This window comes from Protopterus annectens, chromosome 7.part0, assembly GCF_019279795.1.
Source record: "Protopterus annectens isolate FY-2018-M chromosome 7.part0, PAN1.0, whole genome shotgun sequence".
NCBI lineage: Eukaryota > Metazoa > Chordata > Ceratodontiformes > Protopteridae > Protopterus > Protopterus annectens.
In genome coordinates this window covers 721,801,906-721,820,727 of record NC_056739.1, presented here as the reverse complement: position 1 = coordinate 721,820,727, position 18,822 = coordinate 721,801,906, and the positions used below count along the sequence as shown (strand labels likewise).

Sequence of the window (18,822 nt, the reverse complement as noted above, 5' to 3'; positions counted from 1 at the left end):
TTCAGGATTTTAGTTACATGGAACCAATTTCTTGTTTACAGTTTTTATAGTTTGATGTGTATGTGCAATGGTTAGTTTGGTATTGGGAGTTAGAAAGTTTTTAATTCTGTACATGGAACCAAGTTTCTTGTTTACAGTTTTTATAGTTTGATGTGTATGTCAAATTTGAGCTTGTGATCGATAGTGACACCTAGTAGTTTGGTATTTGCGACAGGCTCTATGATGGTGCCTGAACGTGGCAGGTCATATGAGTAAGTGGAGGGTGTTGTCCTAAGGAAGTGGCTGAGGTGGGGAAAATTAGTAGTAACTTGGTTTTTGTTGGATTCAGGATAAGTTTCCTTTCTATGAACCATGTTTCAACCGCAGCAAAACAGTTTTGGGTAACTACTTGGAGATTATGGAGAGAAACATCAGAGCAGATCAGTGTGGAGTCATCTGCATATTGAATGCAGGTAGCTTTCGGGATGACTGAATAGAGATCGTTTATGAATACAGAGAAAAGAAGGGGACCAAGTATAGAGCCTTGGGGAACTCCTATGGTGTTAGGTAGTAAATGAGATAGCTTGCTTTGCCACTGGACAGCTTGTTGTCTACCAGAAAGGTAAGCATCAAACCAGCTTAGGGCTGAGTAGTCAAGGTGAAGGGTTTCAAGGGTGTGGAGCAATAGTTGGTGATTAACCATGTCAAAGGCTTTTGACAGGTCCAGAAAGAGAGCAGAGGTAATTAGTTTGTTATTACGGTTGCAGTTGACCTGAGTCAACAAAGGAGAGGAGGGCGGTAGTTGTACTGTGATGGGGGCGAAAGCCATGTTGAGTTTTGGACAAAAGATTATTTAGAGTAAGATAGTGCAGGAGTTGCTTGTGAGTAAGATAGTGCAGGAGTTGCTTGTGAACACACCTTTCCATTATTTTTGCTATTGGGGACATTATTGCTATAGGTCTGAAGTTTGATATTTCCGTGGAGGAGCCACCCTTGTGAAGTGGGATGACATATGATATTTTCCAAAGAGAGGGGATTTTAGAGTCTGTTATACTTCTGTTTATCAAGCTTGAGATAGGGTAGGCTATAACATCTGATGCTATTTGTAAGTATTCAGCTGGGAGTCGATCGGCCGATGAGCTGGATGGTTTAAGTTATAGATATGAAAAAGGAATTAAGATTTTTAACCATCGATGTGATCGATTTATTTTCTTGCATCCCCAAGGATGTAGGGTTAGAGTATTTTTCCAACAGTTTAAGAAAAAAGACAAATATGAGTTGGGACAGAGTTTGCCTTATTATGGAAATGATGGGGGTGATACTCGAGAGTAATTATATTCAGTTCCAAGGAGAGCTATTTAAGCAAACCAGAGGCGTGGCCATGGGGGCATCTTGTGCCCCGATTTTTGCCAACATGGTAATGTTGGAATGGGAATCTGAATACATTTTTAAATCCGAATTTTACCAGTACATCAGGTACTATACCAGATTCCTAGATGATTTGTTTATATTATGGGATGGCCCGTTGGTGGAAATAGACAGATTTATAAATTACATTAATAGTACAACAGAATTTTTGAGATTCACCCATGTTATAAATGAAGGAATAGCATATCTCGACACATATATAAGTCATGGGGACACTGGTTTTAAGTCTTGTATTTATAGAAAGGATACGTTCTCTAATGACTATTTGTCATATTCCAGCAACCACCCCAAGCATGTATTTAAAAATATATATAAAGGCCAATGTATAAGAGCTGCCCGGATGTGCTCAACAAAAGATACTATGATGAGAGAAATAGATCTAATGAAAACTATGTTCTTAAATCGAGGGTACCCCAAAAAAGTTCTAAATGAGATTAACAAATATATAATAGAAGAATGGGGAAATAAGTACAAACCCATATTAGGAGATAATAATTTTAACATTATTACTAAAGGAGAACATATGTCATCAGAGCATGGTCTAAGGGTATGTGTATTGACTAACTCACCTGCAGTTAAATACATAGAAAAATGTTTAAAGGAGAGATGGAATCAATTTGTTGTCAATAGAGATTCCATGTCTATTTTAGGTATGGATATGAAAATAGTGTACAAGACAGGATTCAATATTAAAAAATTGCTGGAAAGTTCAAAAGGTACGTCAGCTAGAGTCAATAAACATACTACCAAATGTGGACATTGCAATCAATGCCAATATATTAAAGTATGCAGAGGTACTAGGTTAAACACAAATTCAACATTTTTACCAAGCTTTTATGGCAATTGCAGTTCCACATTTGTGATATATTTAGCTACCTGTGTAGCATGCAATGCATTCTACATAGGTAAGACTGAAAGACTTTTTAAAAGACGTATATATGAGCATCAGTATGCCATCAGCAAAAAAGACAGTAGAAGTGCTTTGTACCGTCACATGGTCAATACGAATGACAATCATTCATTTATGTTTCACATTATTGACAAGGTGGAACAATCACCATATGGAGGCAATATTAAAGCTTTGCTGGGATTAAAAGAAAGTAGGTGGCAGATTATTTCGGATGCAACAAACTTTCCAGGTATTAATGATAACATCAGTATAAAACCATTTTTAATTTTGAAAAAATAGGTAGTGGACAGGTGTTCGTACCATCATTACTACCATGTTCACTATTGTTGTCATTGTACAATATAGTCCTTTATTATACAGTTATTAATAAGGATTATTCAGGAGCATGCATCACAAGCCTCCATTAATTATTTATTTATTCATCATTAATTATTAGGCTTACATTTAGGTATTTCAGGAGGACATAATGGTGATGACAAACCAGTCAAGTTATATTTTACATTTTTAAGTTATCATATTTTATATTTGCATATTCTTAAGTTAACATTTTACATTTGCATATTTATATTTGCATTTTTAAGTTATAAATGTTTGTACAATTTTATGTTTTGTATATGAATTAGTATTATTTATACAGTGATATGTAGTAGCTTCATTAATGTTAATATAAGCAATTTTATAATACTGTTTTATATAAGCAATCATTGCACTGCAGAAAATTTTGGCACCTATTTTGTGTCAGATGATCTATATAAACAATTGGAGTACTTTGTAGTACGTTCTGAAGAAGTCTGGTCTCAGATGAAAGCGCTTAACGTACTTCATTTTATTTTGTATTTCTAATAAACTCAGTGTGTCCGAGCCGAGGACTCTTTTCGTTATTTGTTACCCTACCTGAAGCTACTTTTGTATCGTTTTAGACATTAAAGCTAACTAGCAACACATTTTTCATGAATGCAATATTAAACCCTTTTGGAACAATGTTAAGTTTTTTGGACTCTGCTTACAGTTGCAAGAAAAGTAAGAAATTGTAAGACCACTACTTCACCAACTAGGAAAGAATTTTATTGCAACTGAAACATGTCATTTGGAGACTTTAACTCCTTAAAGAACCACTAGAATAACTTCTTCCCTAAACACATGGATGAAACTACAAAGACTGCTGAACAAATGGAAACTAAGTTTAGTTATTAAATTTGTCATTTGTTATAATTATTTAGTAGACACCTTCTACATAGTTGATTTGATTATTTTGTTCTGATTTGTATATGGTTCATTGTTCTGATTATATATGGTTCATTGTTTATATATATATATAATCTGCAATTTCTGTATATCTTTGTAATACTATTCTCATTTTAATTCAGTCAAAATCATTAAAATGAAAGGTAAAATATAAAATCAAACCTTTTCTCTCATGTGACAGCTGCAGACTGTTTGCTTTAAAATCCTTTAAAAGAAAATGTTCACCCATTCGGCTTCATAAGCATTTTCTTTACACCCACTGTACTCTTAATGTATACGTTTAGTGTCCCATAGTAATATTCTACTTTTGCTATATTTGAAAACCAAAAAGCTGCTACTTACTGCTTATACGTTTTATTTCTACTTCAGCTGATGGGTTGTGCTAGAGCAAAAGTATTCAGTAGATGAAAGCACTCTGTTATGGGTAGTCAAATAAGCACCACCATCATTCATTTTCTGATCAGATTCCATTGTGAGTGTAGTGCAATATCTGATGCTAAAGAAGTTCTGAAATTGCCAAATTCTGCGGTAAAAGTCCAAAGTAAAGATGCTTGGCACTGTTCATAGTACTTTTCTCATTGGTTTATCAGATGATTACACTCTCCAATGTTGAAATGAACCTTTTTAAGAAACGTTCGAGACCACTTCCATTCTAACAGATGGTAGTGTTCTCTAACAGGTAACTTTAATTTATTTGCAGTTTTGCAGTTTTTTTGGTATATAGTACTTTTGTGAATAAAAAAATGCCTTGGGCTGAAAGTGTGCCAAAATGTAAGGAAACATTTGTTTTTAACAAGTGTTTTGAGTGTTATCTGCTCACTAAGCATTTGCTTTGTAATTCTTCAAACAGTTGCTGTTTTCAGATCCCCAATTAAATTAAATTAAATTACATGAGTAGTTAACATTAAAACAGAAAAATGAATTTGGTCAGCTCATTATACAATATCTTTCAGGGTGGTGTAGGGAATAATGGGCTTTTCTGTCCATGGGGTGGGACCCCGAAATGTTTGTAGGCAGCTCCTGTCCCAGGTAATGCTCACGTTGTTGGATAGTACTTATTAGTCATTTTGTTAGTGTTTAAAACACAACTTTTTTTAAATTTTGAACTTGAAAGTGATGCATTTTGTTTTTGGGATATAATTTGAAATGCCCTCAATGGAAGTAAGGATGTTTGCATTAATAAACTTAATTTTCCATTGTTTTCTAATATTCTTAACCTGTTTCTCTATTGAATCCTATTCCTCTGTATACTTGCTGGCTTGATGGTTCTAGGATTTCCACAGGTATGCCAATGTATGTATGTTGTCATAATTCAGTTAGCAAACCTGGTTTATACCATGTTGGGAGTTTAAGGATGAAGTTTAATATTAGGATGTTGCTAAAACAATTGCCAGTCTAGTCCATGCATTTTGATTGTGTTACATTGATACATGATCAGTTCTCCATTAAGCTTCTTGAAGTGCAGTGTTTGGATATATTGCTGTTATCCTCCCATTGCAACTCTCATTTAGAAAAGGAAGTGCACTTTATCGTGCGTAGGTGTGCACTAGGCTAATGGCCCTGGAGCCTTTGCAAGCCTATCCCATAGGGTTACCCTTGGATCATGTCACCCAACCTTAGTTCCCATTGCCTCTGTCGAGTAAAGCCATTGGAGTTTGAGTCTGTCCATATAGAACAAATGTTCAACATAGGATCCGCTTTATGAAGTACTTTTGCGGCCTCTCCAGTTGCAGGTGTTTAGTGAGGTACATGCCAAATGAGGCATTGTACTTTGATTGGCCTAAAGAGAGAAGAGTAGAGGGAGACAATGACTTTCTTCCTTGATGCATAACCCTTAGTAATGTGATGTGCTACATAGGATATTCTGACCAGAATGGCAGTGTGATGGTCCAAAGAGAGATTGCTGTAAACCTGTGTTCCCAGATCTCTTATAACGCCTTCTGTGTTCAGTGGACTTCCATCAATGTGGTAATTCATGAGAACTGGGTTTTTCCCAAAGGGGATGACAACACATTTTTTGGCATCGAGTTTAAGGCCATGGTTCTGACACCAGTCGTTGGTCTCAGTGAGGCCTTTCTGTAGGTTGTCAGCATCACTTGAGTCAATAATAGCTCCCATCTTGCAATTGTCTGAGCTTTGTCAGCCAGAGTCCCTTCGTGTTGGCCTGGACTTCAGAGAAGTAAATACCAAACAGGAGAGGACCCAGGACCGGACCTTGTGGGACTCCATAATACAAAAAATGGAAGGTACTAGTGCTAACCAATAATCGAAAAGAAGTACCCGGTACACAGCGTCAGTGCAAAGATTTAATGGCAAAAACAACAAAACAGCACAAGTCCAATACGCAGTAAATTAAAACTCCACGTTTCGTCAATAACTTCTTCAGATAAAACACAGCAAGACTAGAAATGGCAATTTAAATACTGGTGACCATTTTCAAGCTGACCAATGAAAGTCAATAGTCATTGCATATATTAAATTCATTCACGTCACAACCACTAAACCAGGACTAAGTAAACTACAATTCTTACAAAATGTTAGTAAAACATTAAAAATACATAAAAGGTATGTGTATATATATATATATATATATATATATATATATATATATATATATCTATATATATATAAACAAGAATTTGAATTTGATTGTGTAAACACTGAGGTCTGAAAGTTAAAAATTGATTTACAATTTAATAAATAGTTAAATAATTTAATAAATAGTTTAATTTAAAAAATTTAAAAACAGTTATAAAATGATGCCACCATCTCCTGGTGTAAACTGGTATTACAGTACTAAACAAACAAAACTGATAGAAAATCTAAAATTTATGTATGTTGATGTACTAAGTAGTCAATAGTTTTATAATTTAGTTGACCTAAGTTTCAGTACTGGTTTAAGAAATCATTTTGTTAATACCTGGATATTTATTTGCTTCTAATACTATCTGCCAATATAGTTCTCTGTATTCCACTAAAGTTTCCCACATTCCCCCTCTAGGGTCTGCCGAAACAACCTCCAAAACAAAGAACTCAAATTTAGCTTCATTACAAATTTGTGTATGTTTGAAAAGTGAATTAGTATCTCGTTCAATTTTAATATCATACAAATGTTCGTAAATTCTTTTTGATTTTCCTTTCACTTTTCCCAATATAAAATGCATCGCATTTTCCACATAGTGCAATATAAATAATACCTTTGGTGTTGCAGTTTACAAAGGATTTCACAGTCAATGTTTTGTTCCTAGCCTTCAAGTAAACTGATTCTCCTGTTTTGAGGTACCTACAATAACTACAAGCTCCACATTTGAAAACACCATTTTTCTTTCTTGTTAACATCAAAGAACTTGTTGTTGTTACCTCTTTCCAGTAAACATTTAATAGTTTGACCCTTCTTATAAATGTATTTGATTTCGTTGTCAAAAATGTGACTTAAGTCTGAAACTTTTGCAAAATTTTTCCACTCCCTATCAATAATTTCTCTAACTATACCAGACTGACCATCGTATATGGTGGAAATTCCTCAACAAAATTCATTTTTGCTTTTATCATCAGAACTATTAACTGTAGTTTCCTGTATAGGCTTGCCCAAGATAGGTGCAAATCTATCCTTCCTACCTTCACAAACTTCATGACATATCTTGTCAAACATTTTCTCAGGGTAACCTCTGTCAAGGAACATGGTCCTCAAATTACTACACATCTTTAAAATGGGTATCATCGGAGGTCATTCTACAAATCCTGACCATCTGTCCCTTTAAAACACTTTTCTTTTGATATAAAGGGTGAGAACTCGTGTAGTGTAAGTATTTGAAAAGGTGTCCTTTCTGTGTACTCTTGAAACAAATTTATTCTCCATTCTGACAATATTAACATCCAAGTAGTTGACTTCTTGTACATTAAAACTCCTAGTGAATTTAAGGAAGTTTGTAGTCTCGTTTATATAATCTACAAATAGGTCAAACTCATCCTTGGTACCTTTCCACAAAAAACATAAATCATCGAGAAATCTACAGTACAATGTCCATTTGTTGTTGTAAGCAGGGGTTAAGATTAACTTGTTTTCCCAATATGCCATGATAATATTAGCATAAGTTGGTGCACAATGTGCTCCCATAGCCACATAAAAAATAAAAAGTTGTTCTTAAGAACCACCTCCATAAGTACAAGTATGGTTCTAAAATCATTGTGGGAGATTTCTTTACAAGTATGTAACATCTCTTCAAACCACAATAATCCTACTTCATGTGGAATAGATGTAAATAAATCAACAACATCCAAATTACCAAAACCTTTTGTTTCACTGTGTATAGAGTGATCCATCTTTCTCAAAAAATCCCAAGAATCTTTTAAAATTATATTGTTTTCATTTACTAGTATTTTAATCTTACAGTCAATGTATTTAGCCAATGGTGCTGTTACTGAACCTTCAGAAGAGACAATTGCTCAAGTGGAGGGTCATTTGTGTTCTTATGCACCTTTGGGATGCCAAAGATATATGGTATTTTAGGTTTCTCTACATATAAGAATTTGTAAGTCTTTAAGTCAATAGACCCCTCAAGTAGTGGATCATTTAATAAAATACTGATTTTTTTTATATGCGATATTTATTTCATTTTTTGAAATTCTTGTATATTTATCTGTCATTCAGTATTTCAAGCATCTTGCCCTCGTATAGTATATGATCCATCAATACAGCACTCCCTCCCTTGTCGGGTTTCATTACTCTAACATCCCTGTTTTTACTAAATTTCTCAAGAATTTCTTCTTCCTTGTCATTTAGGTTGGAATGTACTGTGTGCTTACGTAAGGATTTTCTTAGTTCATTTTCCAACGCAAGCTCAAAATTTTTCAACTGGGGATGCAAAGGGGGATTAAATATGCTCTTACGTGTCAAATTGTCAGTAGGTGCATCACATTGCCTATCTTTAAAAAATATCTCCAGATTCTTCTTCCTTATAAATAATTTAATATCCACTAAAAGTTTAAAAATATCTGTCCTTTTTTGTGGTATAAAACCGAACCCTTTTGAAAATAAATCAAAATATGTTTTGGTAAGGGTAATTTTAGAATAGTTGAATATGTTAAAATCTTTAAAAGTCCATTTACTACCATCTTTAGCAATACCTTGTGGGACTCCACTCGTGACTGTTCGGCAGTCTGACTTGGACTCTGCTACTTCCACGCTGTGGGTTCCACCTGTGAGCCAGTTTGCAACCCACCTAGTGATATACTGGTTGATGCCTAGCTTAGTGAGTTTTTCTATGATTCCTGAGGTGAGGAATGGTATCATAGGCCTTGGCCAGATCAAGGTAGGCTGTATGAACCACCTTGCCTTCATCCACAGCTCTGGTGATGGACTCAAAGAAGTTGACCAAGTTGAGCAGGCATGATCTACCCTTCACAAACCCAAACTGTGTGGGATCCAGAGTTTGGAGATTTCCTATATCCTTGTTTATTAGGTCTGTGATGATGCTTTCTATAACTTTGCATATCGGACTCAGGCTAATGGGACAGTGTTTCCTAGGGTATGTAGTCGGTCCTCCTTTGTGGAGAGGGATGACTGTAGCAGTGTGCCATTCAGTAGGGTCAAAGTCTGAGGTAAGGCTGTGATTGAACAGGACACACAGGTGAGGTGCCATTTCACTCTGTAAATTTAGAACACAGCCAGGGATATTGTCAGGTCCCATATAAGCTGTATTCTTGGCCTTGGACATTGCTGTTTTAACCTGTGCAGCAGTAATACAGGGTACCTGGCAATGTACTGGTATTGTGACTGGTCCTTTGGGGGGGGGGGGTAAAGTTGGCACTGAATCTATCTGCCAGTATATTGGTAATATCTGTTGGCTTAGTATAGGGGAGGTACCATTGTGCAGTAGCTCGGAGCAAATCTGGGTATTGCCGTGGAGATTGTGCACATAACTGTAGAAGGCCTTGTGGTTGTCTTCACTATCTGTTGCAGTTCTGTTTTCATAGCTAGCTTTAGGGAATTTGATGAAGGATCTCAGCTTTTTGTTGAGGTTGATAAGGGAGGTTTTCCAGTGTTGGGACTTCCTTATTCTGCATCAGTTTCCTCCCTCTGTTGTAGAGTTTGTTTATGGCAGGAGATGACCAGATTCTCTTCCTTTTTTTGGAAGAGAGCATCTTGGTTCGATATAGGTATGGGGAGATCCATGCATTTGTGCATGTTTGTACAGTGCATTGGTGTATGATTCAGCAGTCATGCAGTTATTCATTTGCGTGGGTGCTGTGAAGTTAGCCACCTCTGTTTTTAGGAGCCCAAAGTTAACTTTGTATAAGTTTTTCATGGTTACCTTTGCGAGGGTGGGGGATGTGGATTTCCAAAGTGATTGGTTTGTGGTCTGAGCTAACCAGGGAGGAGTTGACTATTGGTGTAGAGCAATGGTCACCCATGTTAGTAATGACTAGGTCAAGGATGTTCTTACCTCTAGTGGGGGTAAGAACGAGCTGGTCTAGGGCACTGGAATTGATGAATTTCAGGAAACATTGGGCAAGTGTATTGGTGCATGAGTAGTTTCCCAGTTAATGGCCGGGTAGTTGAAGTCCCCCAGTGTGAATGTTGGTTTGGACCCTAATCTCCAGGGTGCTTAGGAACGTGGAGTGAGTCTTGGGACATGGTTGGGGACCTATACCTGCACCTGAATATCTCAGATGTGTTGTTGGATTGCCAGTCTGGAGGTGTGTGCATCCTTTATGAATATGGAAACGCCATCACCTTTGGAGCTTTGGTCTAAATTCTGGGGCCGAAAGGTGTGGAATGAGTAATAGCCTGGTAGTGCAGGGGTGCTTTCTGCTCCCTTGAACCAGGGATCATTAAGGGAGTGGTAAACTGCAATTTCTGGAAGCTTTTTAATACTGGCACTTTCAATTGTTTGAATTAGCATTTCCCATTTTAAGGCTTAAAATGTCTAGTTGCATGCATCTTACTGTAGTCATCTGAAAAGCAATTGTTTAATTTCTAAGAAATATAGAAAATGACTTTTTTTTCTTTTAGGTGGAGTCCACCTTAGAAGAGAAGTACAAGAATTTTATGCAACTTGTTATTAGAAATATAATGTAAGTATTACAAATCTAACTTTGTGAAGATCTTTTTTGTCAAATACTGAAAATTCCATGGATTTCACTTGGAATGGAGCTTTATTTGATGAGGTAGAGCGGAACCTTATCTGTATTGTATGAATGCAGTTTGTGTGAGCATAACACGCGAGCCCTTAAATTACAATATATGTGCATAGAAAGTAATTTTATGAACTGCAAGTGTAGCACTATGGTCAGCATAAGTAAATCACTATCTGATTTGAAGCTGCCAAATGCATGGGTTTACATGAGTGTCTCCATGTGACAGGGAATGTCATCATTCAGAGGACGAGTGGTCATATTGCACTCATCTTGTGACTTTCCTGCTGTACATTCATACAGTTGTCTACAAAAGGACAAGAATGCATTGATATAGAAGTTAAGCAATGCAGGTTTGTAGACCATGCTAGTTTATGGTAACTTTACAGTACAGACCCTCCATTCAAGGGAGGGAGCTAGAAAACTATTGCACTAATTAAATCTGCAGTTGCAGTGGCACTTGTTTGATTTTCATGTACTTTCCTCTTTGGCCATTTTTGCCTTCTCGCCATATGATTTAGTAATGGAATACAACTACTCACTTTTGCCCCTCTAAATTGTGCTGCAAATGCTGTCCCAGACTGAAATCCTATTTACCATCTCATACTCCTGGCAGGAGCTGCCTAATTCAGTAGCTCAGAAGATGTAACATCTGCCTTGATCGGAGGATTCAAACTGCCAAGTTCTGGTCACTCACCAGGTGTTGATTAATCTTCCAACACTGACACTGCAGCATAAGAGGGGTTGCTACATACATTCCTGAGTGTGCTGTCCTTTGGATGAGAGAGTTTTATTTGCCTGTTAGTTTTATTTGCCTGAACTGGTGGTAACAGGTTAATATAAAGTGTACTGTGACACAACAGTAGGGGTTCTTGAGTTTCTATTTCACCAAACATTTACAGTAAAAATACAAATTTTACATACAATTTTATAATCTGCGCAAAATATAATATTTATCTCATCAGTTTTACCCCCACTCCTTTTTGCATCAGTGGTTAATTTCTGACACTTAAACAGAACTTCCAAACATCATCTGTCCATATTAATCATAAACAATTATCCTATGCAGTGGTGGCTGGTGACTTCAAATCAAAGGGGGGCTGCAGGAGACAGGTAAATGGGTAGGGTGAATGGAAGGGGTGTGGCCAACTAGAAAGGATAGGAGCTATGCTCCAAACCACAAAAACTTTAACTTTAAATACGCTGCCCTAGGTGCCAAACTGTCATTATGAGAGTCCAGTCAAGACAAAATGAAGTGCAGAAGAAAAATATTTCAATGCATTGGCTGCATGACAGCTTACTTAATATCCAGATGGAAACAAAAAGGTTGAGGCATGAAAAAATAAATTACTTTTTAAATACATTACTGGAATGCCAGTCAAAATCAAGTATAAGAAAAACAAGCAGCACTCAACTCAAACCACTTCTCCTTGCACTGTAGTTCTAATTATAATTTATATTCAGCTTTATTAAAGTAGCAAGTAACATGCTGAAAGTAGCAATCTCTGTGATACCCCCACTTGTAAAGAATGATTCTTATCCAAAAAAGACCTGCTGCCTGACCATTATCTACTTGTTTAATGGGGAAAACATGATCAAAGTAAAAAAAATTAAAAGCAAACAAGAAACAAGTTCAAGATGCATTGCTTACAGGATTACTGTACAGGTAATGGACCACACATGATAGATTGGCATTCTGGTTGGTTTACAGGTAAAGCCTGCAAAGATGACTGCAAGAGTCACTGCATGGGGGAGTGTGGTGTAACAAGTATGTCACAATTTGAAATGTCTCTGGCTGACTGTGATGCCCCTGACACATTTGTCATACCTCTCAACCTCAGAACAAAAAATATGGACAGAGCCATACATAGAAGTGGGACAAAGGCCCAAAAATAAGGACAATTTTTAAATATTGCTCTTATAAACTTAGAAAGATAATAGAATAGTAGGTCATGCATTAGTATGAATTTTCTGAAGTATGAAGTCTGAAACAAATGTCTGTCATTATTTTCTAACTTCAGTCTTTAATGATTTGCCACTAATTTGCCAAAAAACACATTTATTTGAAAAAAGGACCATAAATGCGATGCTAAAATATAAAATAGCCACACACTACAGCTGGGAACCTGTCAAAGAAGGGACACTTTTTTAATATCAGTACTGCTAACTTGAGCAGCTGACAAAATAAAAATCTACATGCATTTCTGAAATTAAAAGCAATCTATACAGTTATTTCTTAATTGTAAGCCCTCCATGTTTTATCTCAAAATTGCCATTTTGCGGCGGGATTATTAGGGGAAGAGCAACATTTTGAACCAAAATCGGGGACAGTTGAGAGGTTTGGATATGCCTAATGCTGTAAAGCTATTTATTTGCACGTACCTCTCAACCTGTTAATGCAGGAAATCTGGATAAGGCCAAATATACTGGGGGAACATATAAACAGTACTATAAAGTGTTTAAACTGAGACAATTGATAGAATAACGGGTCTTGCTTTAGCATGCATTTTTCTGAAGGTTGTAAAGTCTGAAACTCAGTGTCAGTCATTATTTACTGACTTGATTCCTAAATTTTTTGTCAGAAAACCACACATTTTATGAGGAACAAACCAAAAATAAGAAGCAAAAATCTATTCATTTTGTGAAAATTTGGACAATTGAGAGGTGTAGTTCAGCCGGGGCTGTCTTTGAGTTTGCCGCCCTTCCCCCTCACAAAAATCATGGTGGAATGGAGCCTCCCCCCTGTAGCCATTCCAATGAACCTTTAATTGGCTATTTCACCTCATTTACCATAAACACTACTGTGCATACTGCTTTACTTCTAAGATGATTTGGACTTTGAAAGTTTTATTTTGCATTTTACAGCACAAACACTAAGACATATGCTAAATAAAGCAATACAATCTCGCAATGAAAACAGACTTGGCATTAAAACTTCTCTGCCCTTGAAACTCACATTCATTGAAACCCACATTCAAAAAAAATAAATTTTGCCAGTGGCAGATAAAGAAACTTATGGCTGTTTTCAAATCATAGGCCCTTTTCACACAAAACATATACGTGGTCTTTGACCTTCCTGATTGTATTAAATTATATTCCTTGTACAATATAGTACAGTTGTTAGAGGGCATTTTAAATTTGTTTTGAACATTTTTCCAGTAAAACAAAATGCATGCGCCAATAATGACAAAACAGCCCAGTTCAGAACATTTCTATCAAAAGTCTACTCAAACTTCAGTCCACCAGTATCCGTAAATATGAACAATCTCTGAAGTAAAAGTAATCTAAATAATTCCACATTAAAGAAATCTGTAACTAATTTAGAGGTTGCTACTAACAAACAACTTTATATTTCATTGTTTCATCTACAGATGGTGCCTGTTGCCCTTGAGGAATAAATTGCCTAAGTTGCATTAAAAAAAAAAAAATAAGCTAGTAATATTGCAATAGGGAATGGATGGCAAAAAGTGATAGATTCATAGTTACTAGGTATCTTCACCAAAAAGGACTGCAGCATCTACCCCCTTTACAATACAGTACAGTATGAGCAATGCATCTACCTACTGTGGGAGTAGAACCCACAGCCTTCTGCATCAAAAGCAAGTATACTACCTATTGTGCTATTAACAATGTACGCAGACTTGGTATATGCAGCACTAAACTTTTGTTCCCTTGCAGCTCTCAGCTTTTTGTAAAATCTATTTGACACTCAGCTGCATATCTGAACTTTGCAGCACAAGAAATCTGGAAAAATCCAAAATTTTGTGGGGGGGTACCAAAAAATAGGGACACATTTTAAACATTGCTTATTTAATGTTGAAAAGTTGTTAGAATAAAATGCTGTTACCACCATACACTGCCAAGTATTGAACCCAGGATCCTATGCAAAACAATGAGAGCAACATACCACTTATGCCAAATTGTCTGTCTTATGAAAGAAAGGAAGACAAACTTGAATGGCTACCATTTAGTGAATTCAGTTCTCACTATAGCTGTCAACATCTTAGCACAAAACACCTGAATAAAGCCAATAATGGGAGAATACATCCCCCAAACATATTCAATGAGTTCAGTTATCACCATAGCTCTCAACCTTGGCACAAAAAACCTGGATGAAGCCAATAATGGGGGAATACAGTCCAAAAAATAAGGATAAATATCCATTGAGGACACCAGAGCAAACCCACAAACACAGGGAGGACATGCAGACTCCACACAGAAGGCACCCCAGCCAAGAATCAAACCAGACAACCTGTAGCTGTCAAGCAACAATGCTACCACTGCACCACTGGCTATGTTAAGTAACAAAAATACAGAAACCACAGATTTTATGAGGAACAGAACAAATATGAGGCAAAAATCTGCAAATGTTGTACAAATGGTGGTGGGTAGGGAATTCAGGCTCTTGTCACTTGGGCCCAAGGTACAGGGTTAAAGCCTTGTTTTCTACCCACCACCATGTAGCAACTGGGGCATTTTACACACCACACTCCTCCATTAGCTAAGATAGTGATTTCTGTCCTCTGCAACACACACCCTACCTGCAGATCCTCCATGGCAGCTAAGTCCCGTAGTGATTCTGTCTGCAGCAGCCTGATGATCACCTGTCCTCCATAACAGCCCGCGCAGGCTTTCTGGGTCTCCCTGCAAGACGTCAGTTGGCTGGAGCCTCCAGCCTGCGGGCGATGCAGTTTGGTGGTGTTCCAGTCTCTGCGGTCATCACTGCACAGACTTCTGGGTTGGCAGGGCGGAGTTCCCTGCCTTCCCTATCCGGACTGCCTAACAGAGCAGTCTGGAGTTCAGGAATGAAGCACGCATGCGTGTGTGGAGTTTTGGACTGCCTAACACAGCAGTCAGGAACTCATGGAGTTCCGGGACTACTTGTAAAATTTTTAATTTTATTTTTTATTTTCTACAGTTGGGGGAATTTATTTTTTTGTTTTTACAGGTGGGGGTCTGCAGTCCTATAACACGAGCCGCCCCTGATCCTATGTCATGTCTACTTTTAGATGGTTCTGGTCTATATTATTTCAGCGAATGCTTAAAATAGCTAACGCTATTTAATCGACCGATTAAAGTCGAAATCCCCATGTCTCGAACACACGGAACAGCAATTTTTTTCCCAGGGAGCTGATCTGTTTAAAAAAAAAAATCAAAACACAAAATAAAATGGGGAGTTGACCCCCACACTCCCCCCAATGTGTGGTGCTGTGCCCCTCACACCCCCTTACTTACAACTCCGGGATCACTACAGTGGAGGACCAAACACGGCCAAGTGATTTTGTTCTTTTCTCCCTTGGAAAAGAATTGCTGTTCTTTGTGTTCGGGATTTAGATATTTAGACTTTATTGTGTTGATTAAACAGTGTTCGTTGAAATAATAGACATGATTTTTTCATAAAATCCATATTTTAAGAGTTGAATTCTAGACCATTTTCCACGTAGCATCAGAATTCAATTATTTTACAATACAAAATGTTTCATCATTTCTTCTATTTTAGTCATTAGCCATAATTATATTGTCCTTTTCCTAAAGGCTCAGCTAAATGTAATCTCCATAAAAAGTCTAGACTATGCTGAAATTTATTGCTCTCTTTATTTTTCTATGGATTTCAGATAGATGTGATGCTGTTCTCTCTCAATTTTTGATTTTTCTTGCCTATTTAGAACCAGCTACACTTCTCACAGTTAGCGAGCTAAACATTTTTAGTCGTGCAAGTAGTAAAGACAGTAAAGGTGAGCATCTGACTACTTACAAAATGTACAATTAAAACAAGGAGCCATAGCCTTCTTAACAGTTTTCTTACTATGTGAGCCAAGATCTATACAACATAGATACTGTTTGTTTTTTTTTCCATAGAAAAATACACCAATGCTCTTTTTAAACATACTGCTTTGCCAAGGTAATTTTCATTTGTTTAAATTTAGGGTACTACAAAAATTACATCCAAATAAAATGGGGGATTGAATTAATGAAGCTGGACATGCAGAATATAAATGGATTAAACTACTTCAGGCTGATCAGCCACCAGGGCTTAGCACTAGTGTTAAACTGCTTTTAAAAGATAAGCAGAGTTACAATACATACTTATTTATCAATGTGTATATAAATGTTTTATTTGTATATCTTTGAATATACTTTTATATGTAAACTTATAAATGATTTTTATGTATGTTATGGTCTTGTATATGTAATATTTGAAAATACTAAATTTTATTTTTTTACTATTTAAACGTGACTTGTCTTTCATTTTAAAGGCTGGCTTATTACGTACATTTATGATGCAACACTGAGGAAGAGTCTTGGAGACCTGAAAGCTTTGTTCCAATTTAAAGTGTTTTATATGAGACTGTTGGACCTTGGTTATTACATTACTGTTTTGCTTTTTTACCATTTGGATCCACTTAGCTGCCTAGCAACTTTTTTATTTTGCACTGTTTGCTATGCTAGATTAACTGTGAAGAACTGACTTGTCAACTTTATGAAGCACACATTTTCAGCTGGACTGGTGACCACGGGAAATGAGGGTACACCCTGTGTATGCTCCAAATCTGGCCATCAGAAAGCAGCCAAGATCTATATTTAAGGATACAGTCATGCCAGCAGAAAGGGCAACAGACAGCTATGTCAGAAGGCAAACTTATTTAAAATTGTGGGCAGTAAGTTTTGTGGATAAGATTATTCACTGTGTACAAGACGGACAGTTGGGTTTATCCCAGCAGTTTTTGGAATGTTGAAGCAGGTGTGAGATTCATGTTGCTTTATTCATCTCTCTCCCCCCCCCCCCCCGATCAGAAGTTTTTGGATGCAGAACATGAAGTTTTAGCCAGCAAATGGAAAAGGGGCTGTGCTTCCCATTCTTCTAACAGTGATGACAAACTCTGCCAGTGAAATATTTTCCATTGTTCCAAAAGTGAATACTTGGGTGACCGAAAAAAGGCCAGGAGCTTGCTAGGAGAAATGGGGGTGTCTTAACTTGAACAAGAGATGGTGTTGAGAGCTGGAGATAATTAGAAAGACCAGCAAAAATGTGAATAATTGGAGAATTGTAAAGAATCAAACTCGTTAGAAAGGATTAAACATGTGATGTGGCCTTGCAAGGGTCTATATCACGTTGTTGAACTCTTAAAAGTTCAAACGTCTAATGGACACCATATGCTTGAAATTTTCAAAGTTCAAACATTTCAAAGGAGATCTCAGTACAGTGTGGAATGGGAAGATTTCCCTTTCCTGCACTGTAGTGTGATCTTGGAGTTGGTATATTTAAAGAGCGGGGAATGTGGGGGGGCACAGCCCCCCCCCCCATGGGTGAAGGGGGGCTTGCCCCACCTGCTTAAACCATTCAGGTTTTTCCCTTTAGTTTATTTTTTACATTTTTGAACTTTTAAAAGTTTGATCTTCTGGTGTCGACCATATGACATTCGAACTTTTAAAATTTCGATTATGTAATATAGACACCTTTGCAAGAAGTAGCTGAGACGGGAATTTTGACTGTTAAACTGGTGGGTAAACTAACACAAACCCCCCTTTGTCGGTGTGTAGAAATCAATGAAGGGACTGAAGTAACTAAAACAGTTTTTAATTAGCATTTCATGACTGTCACATGCTGTGTTGTGAAGCAGTTGTGCATAGGGTGCATGCATTTATTTTAATTGTAGGGTAGTCTTGCTGACTGCTGTATATGTTAATGATGTTAAAGTAAGAAGCAGCTTTTCCCTTAGTTGTAATATATCCAGGTTTTCAATGTAACAAGGTAAGAAAAGATGGGAAGAAGCAGTTTAATGTAATGTGATCTTGGGGTGGAGTGGTGTAGAGAGTATATTGAATAGAAAGATTTCTCCTGTTTAATTGAGGTTGATGTCTTAGCATAAACTAATGACAGTTTATAAACATTGTTTTTTTAAACTTAAGTTTGAAAGATAAGACAAACTGATTAAATACACTGGAAATGGTAGCTGTTGCATCTGCAAAGCTACTTGCAGATGTTCTTCATCTCACATTGCTGCAGTCCTTACATATGACCCGTCCGCTGTCCTCGGTCGGCCCGAATACCAAAGTATTAGGCTGACGTCGGTCAAGGCGCTTAAAACTGACATCAGGACGTCGGGGTACAAAAGCGCATG

General features: G+C 36.9%; 2 protein-coding genes across 4 annotated transcripts in view; both read left to right on the top strand.

Moving 5' to 3' along the window:
- The window catches only part of PPCDC (phosphopantothenoylcysteine decarboxylase), a 1,155,725-nt gene that overhangs the window by 534,687 nt on the left and 602,216 nt on the right, over nucleotides 1-18,822 (top strand). The gene's annotated exons all lie outside the window — the stretch shown is intronic.
- Nucleotides 1-18,822, top strand: part of LOC122806081 (mucin-3A-like) — a 347,511-nt gene that overhangs the window by 238,521 nt on the left and 90,168 nt on the right. The window contains exon 10 of the mRNA XM_044076319.1: nucleotides 10,578-10,639. Within this exon, the coding sequence (XP_043932254.1) occupies nucleotides 10,578-10,639 (62 nt within the window). The remainder of the gene's footprint in view (nucleotides 1-10,577; nucleotides 10,640-18,822) is intronic.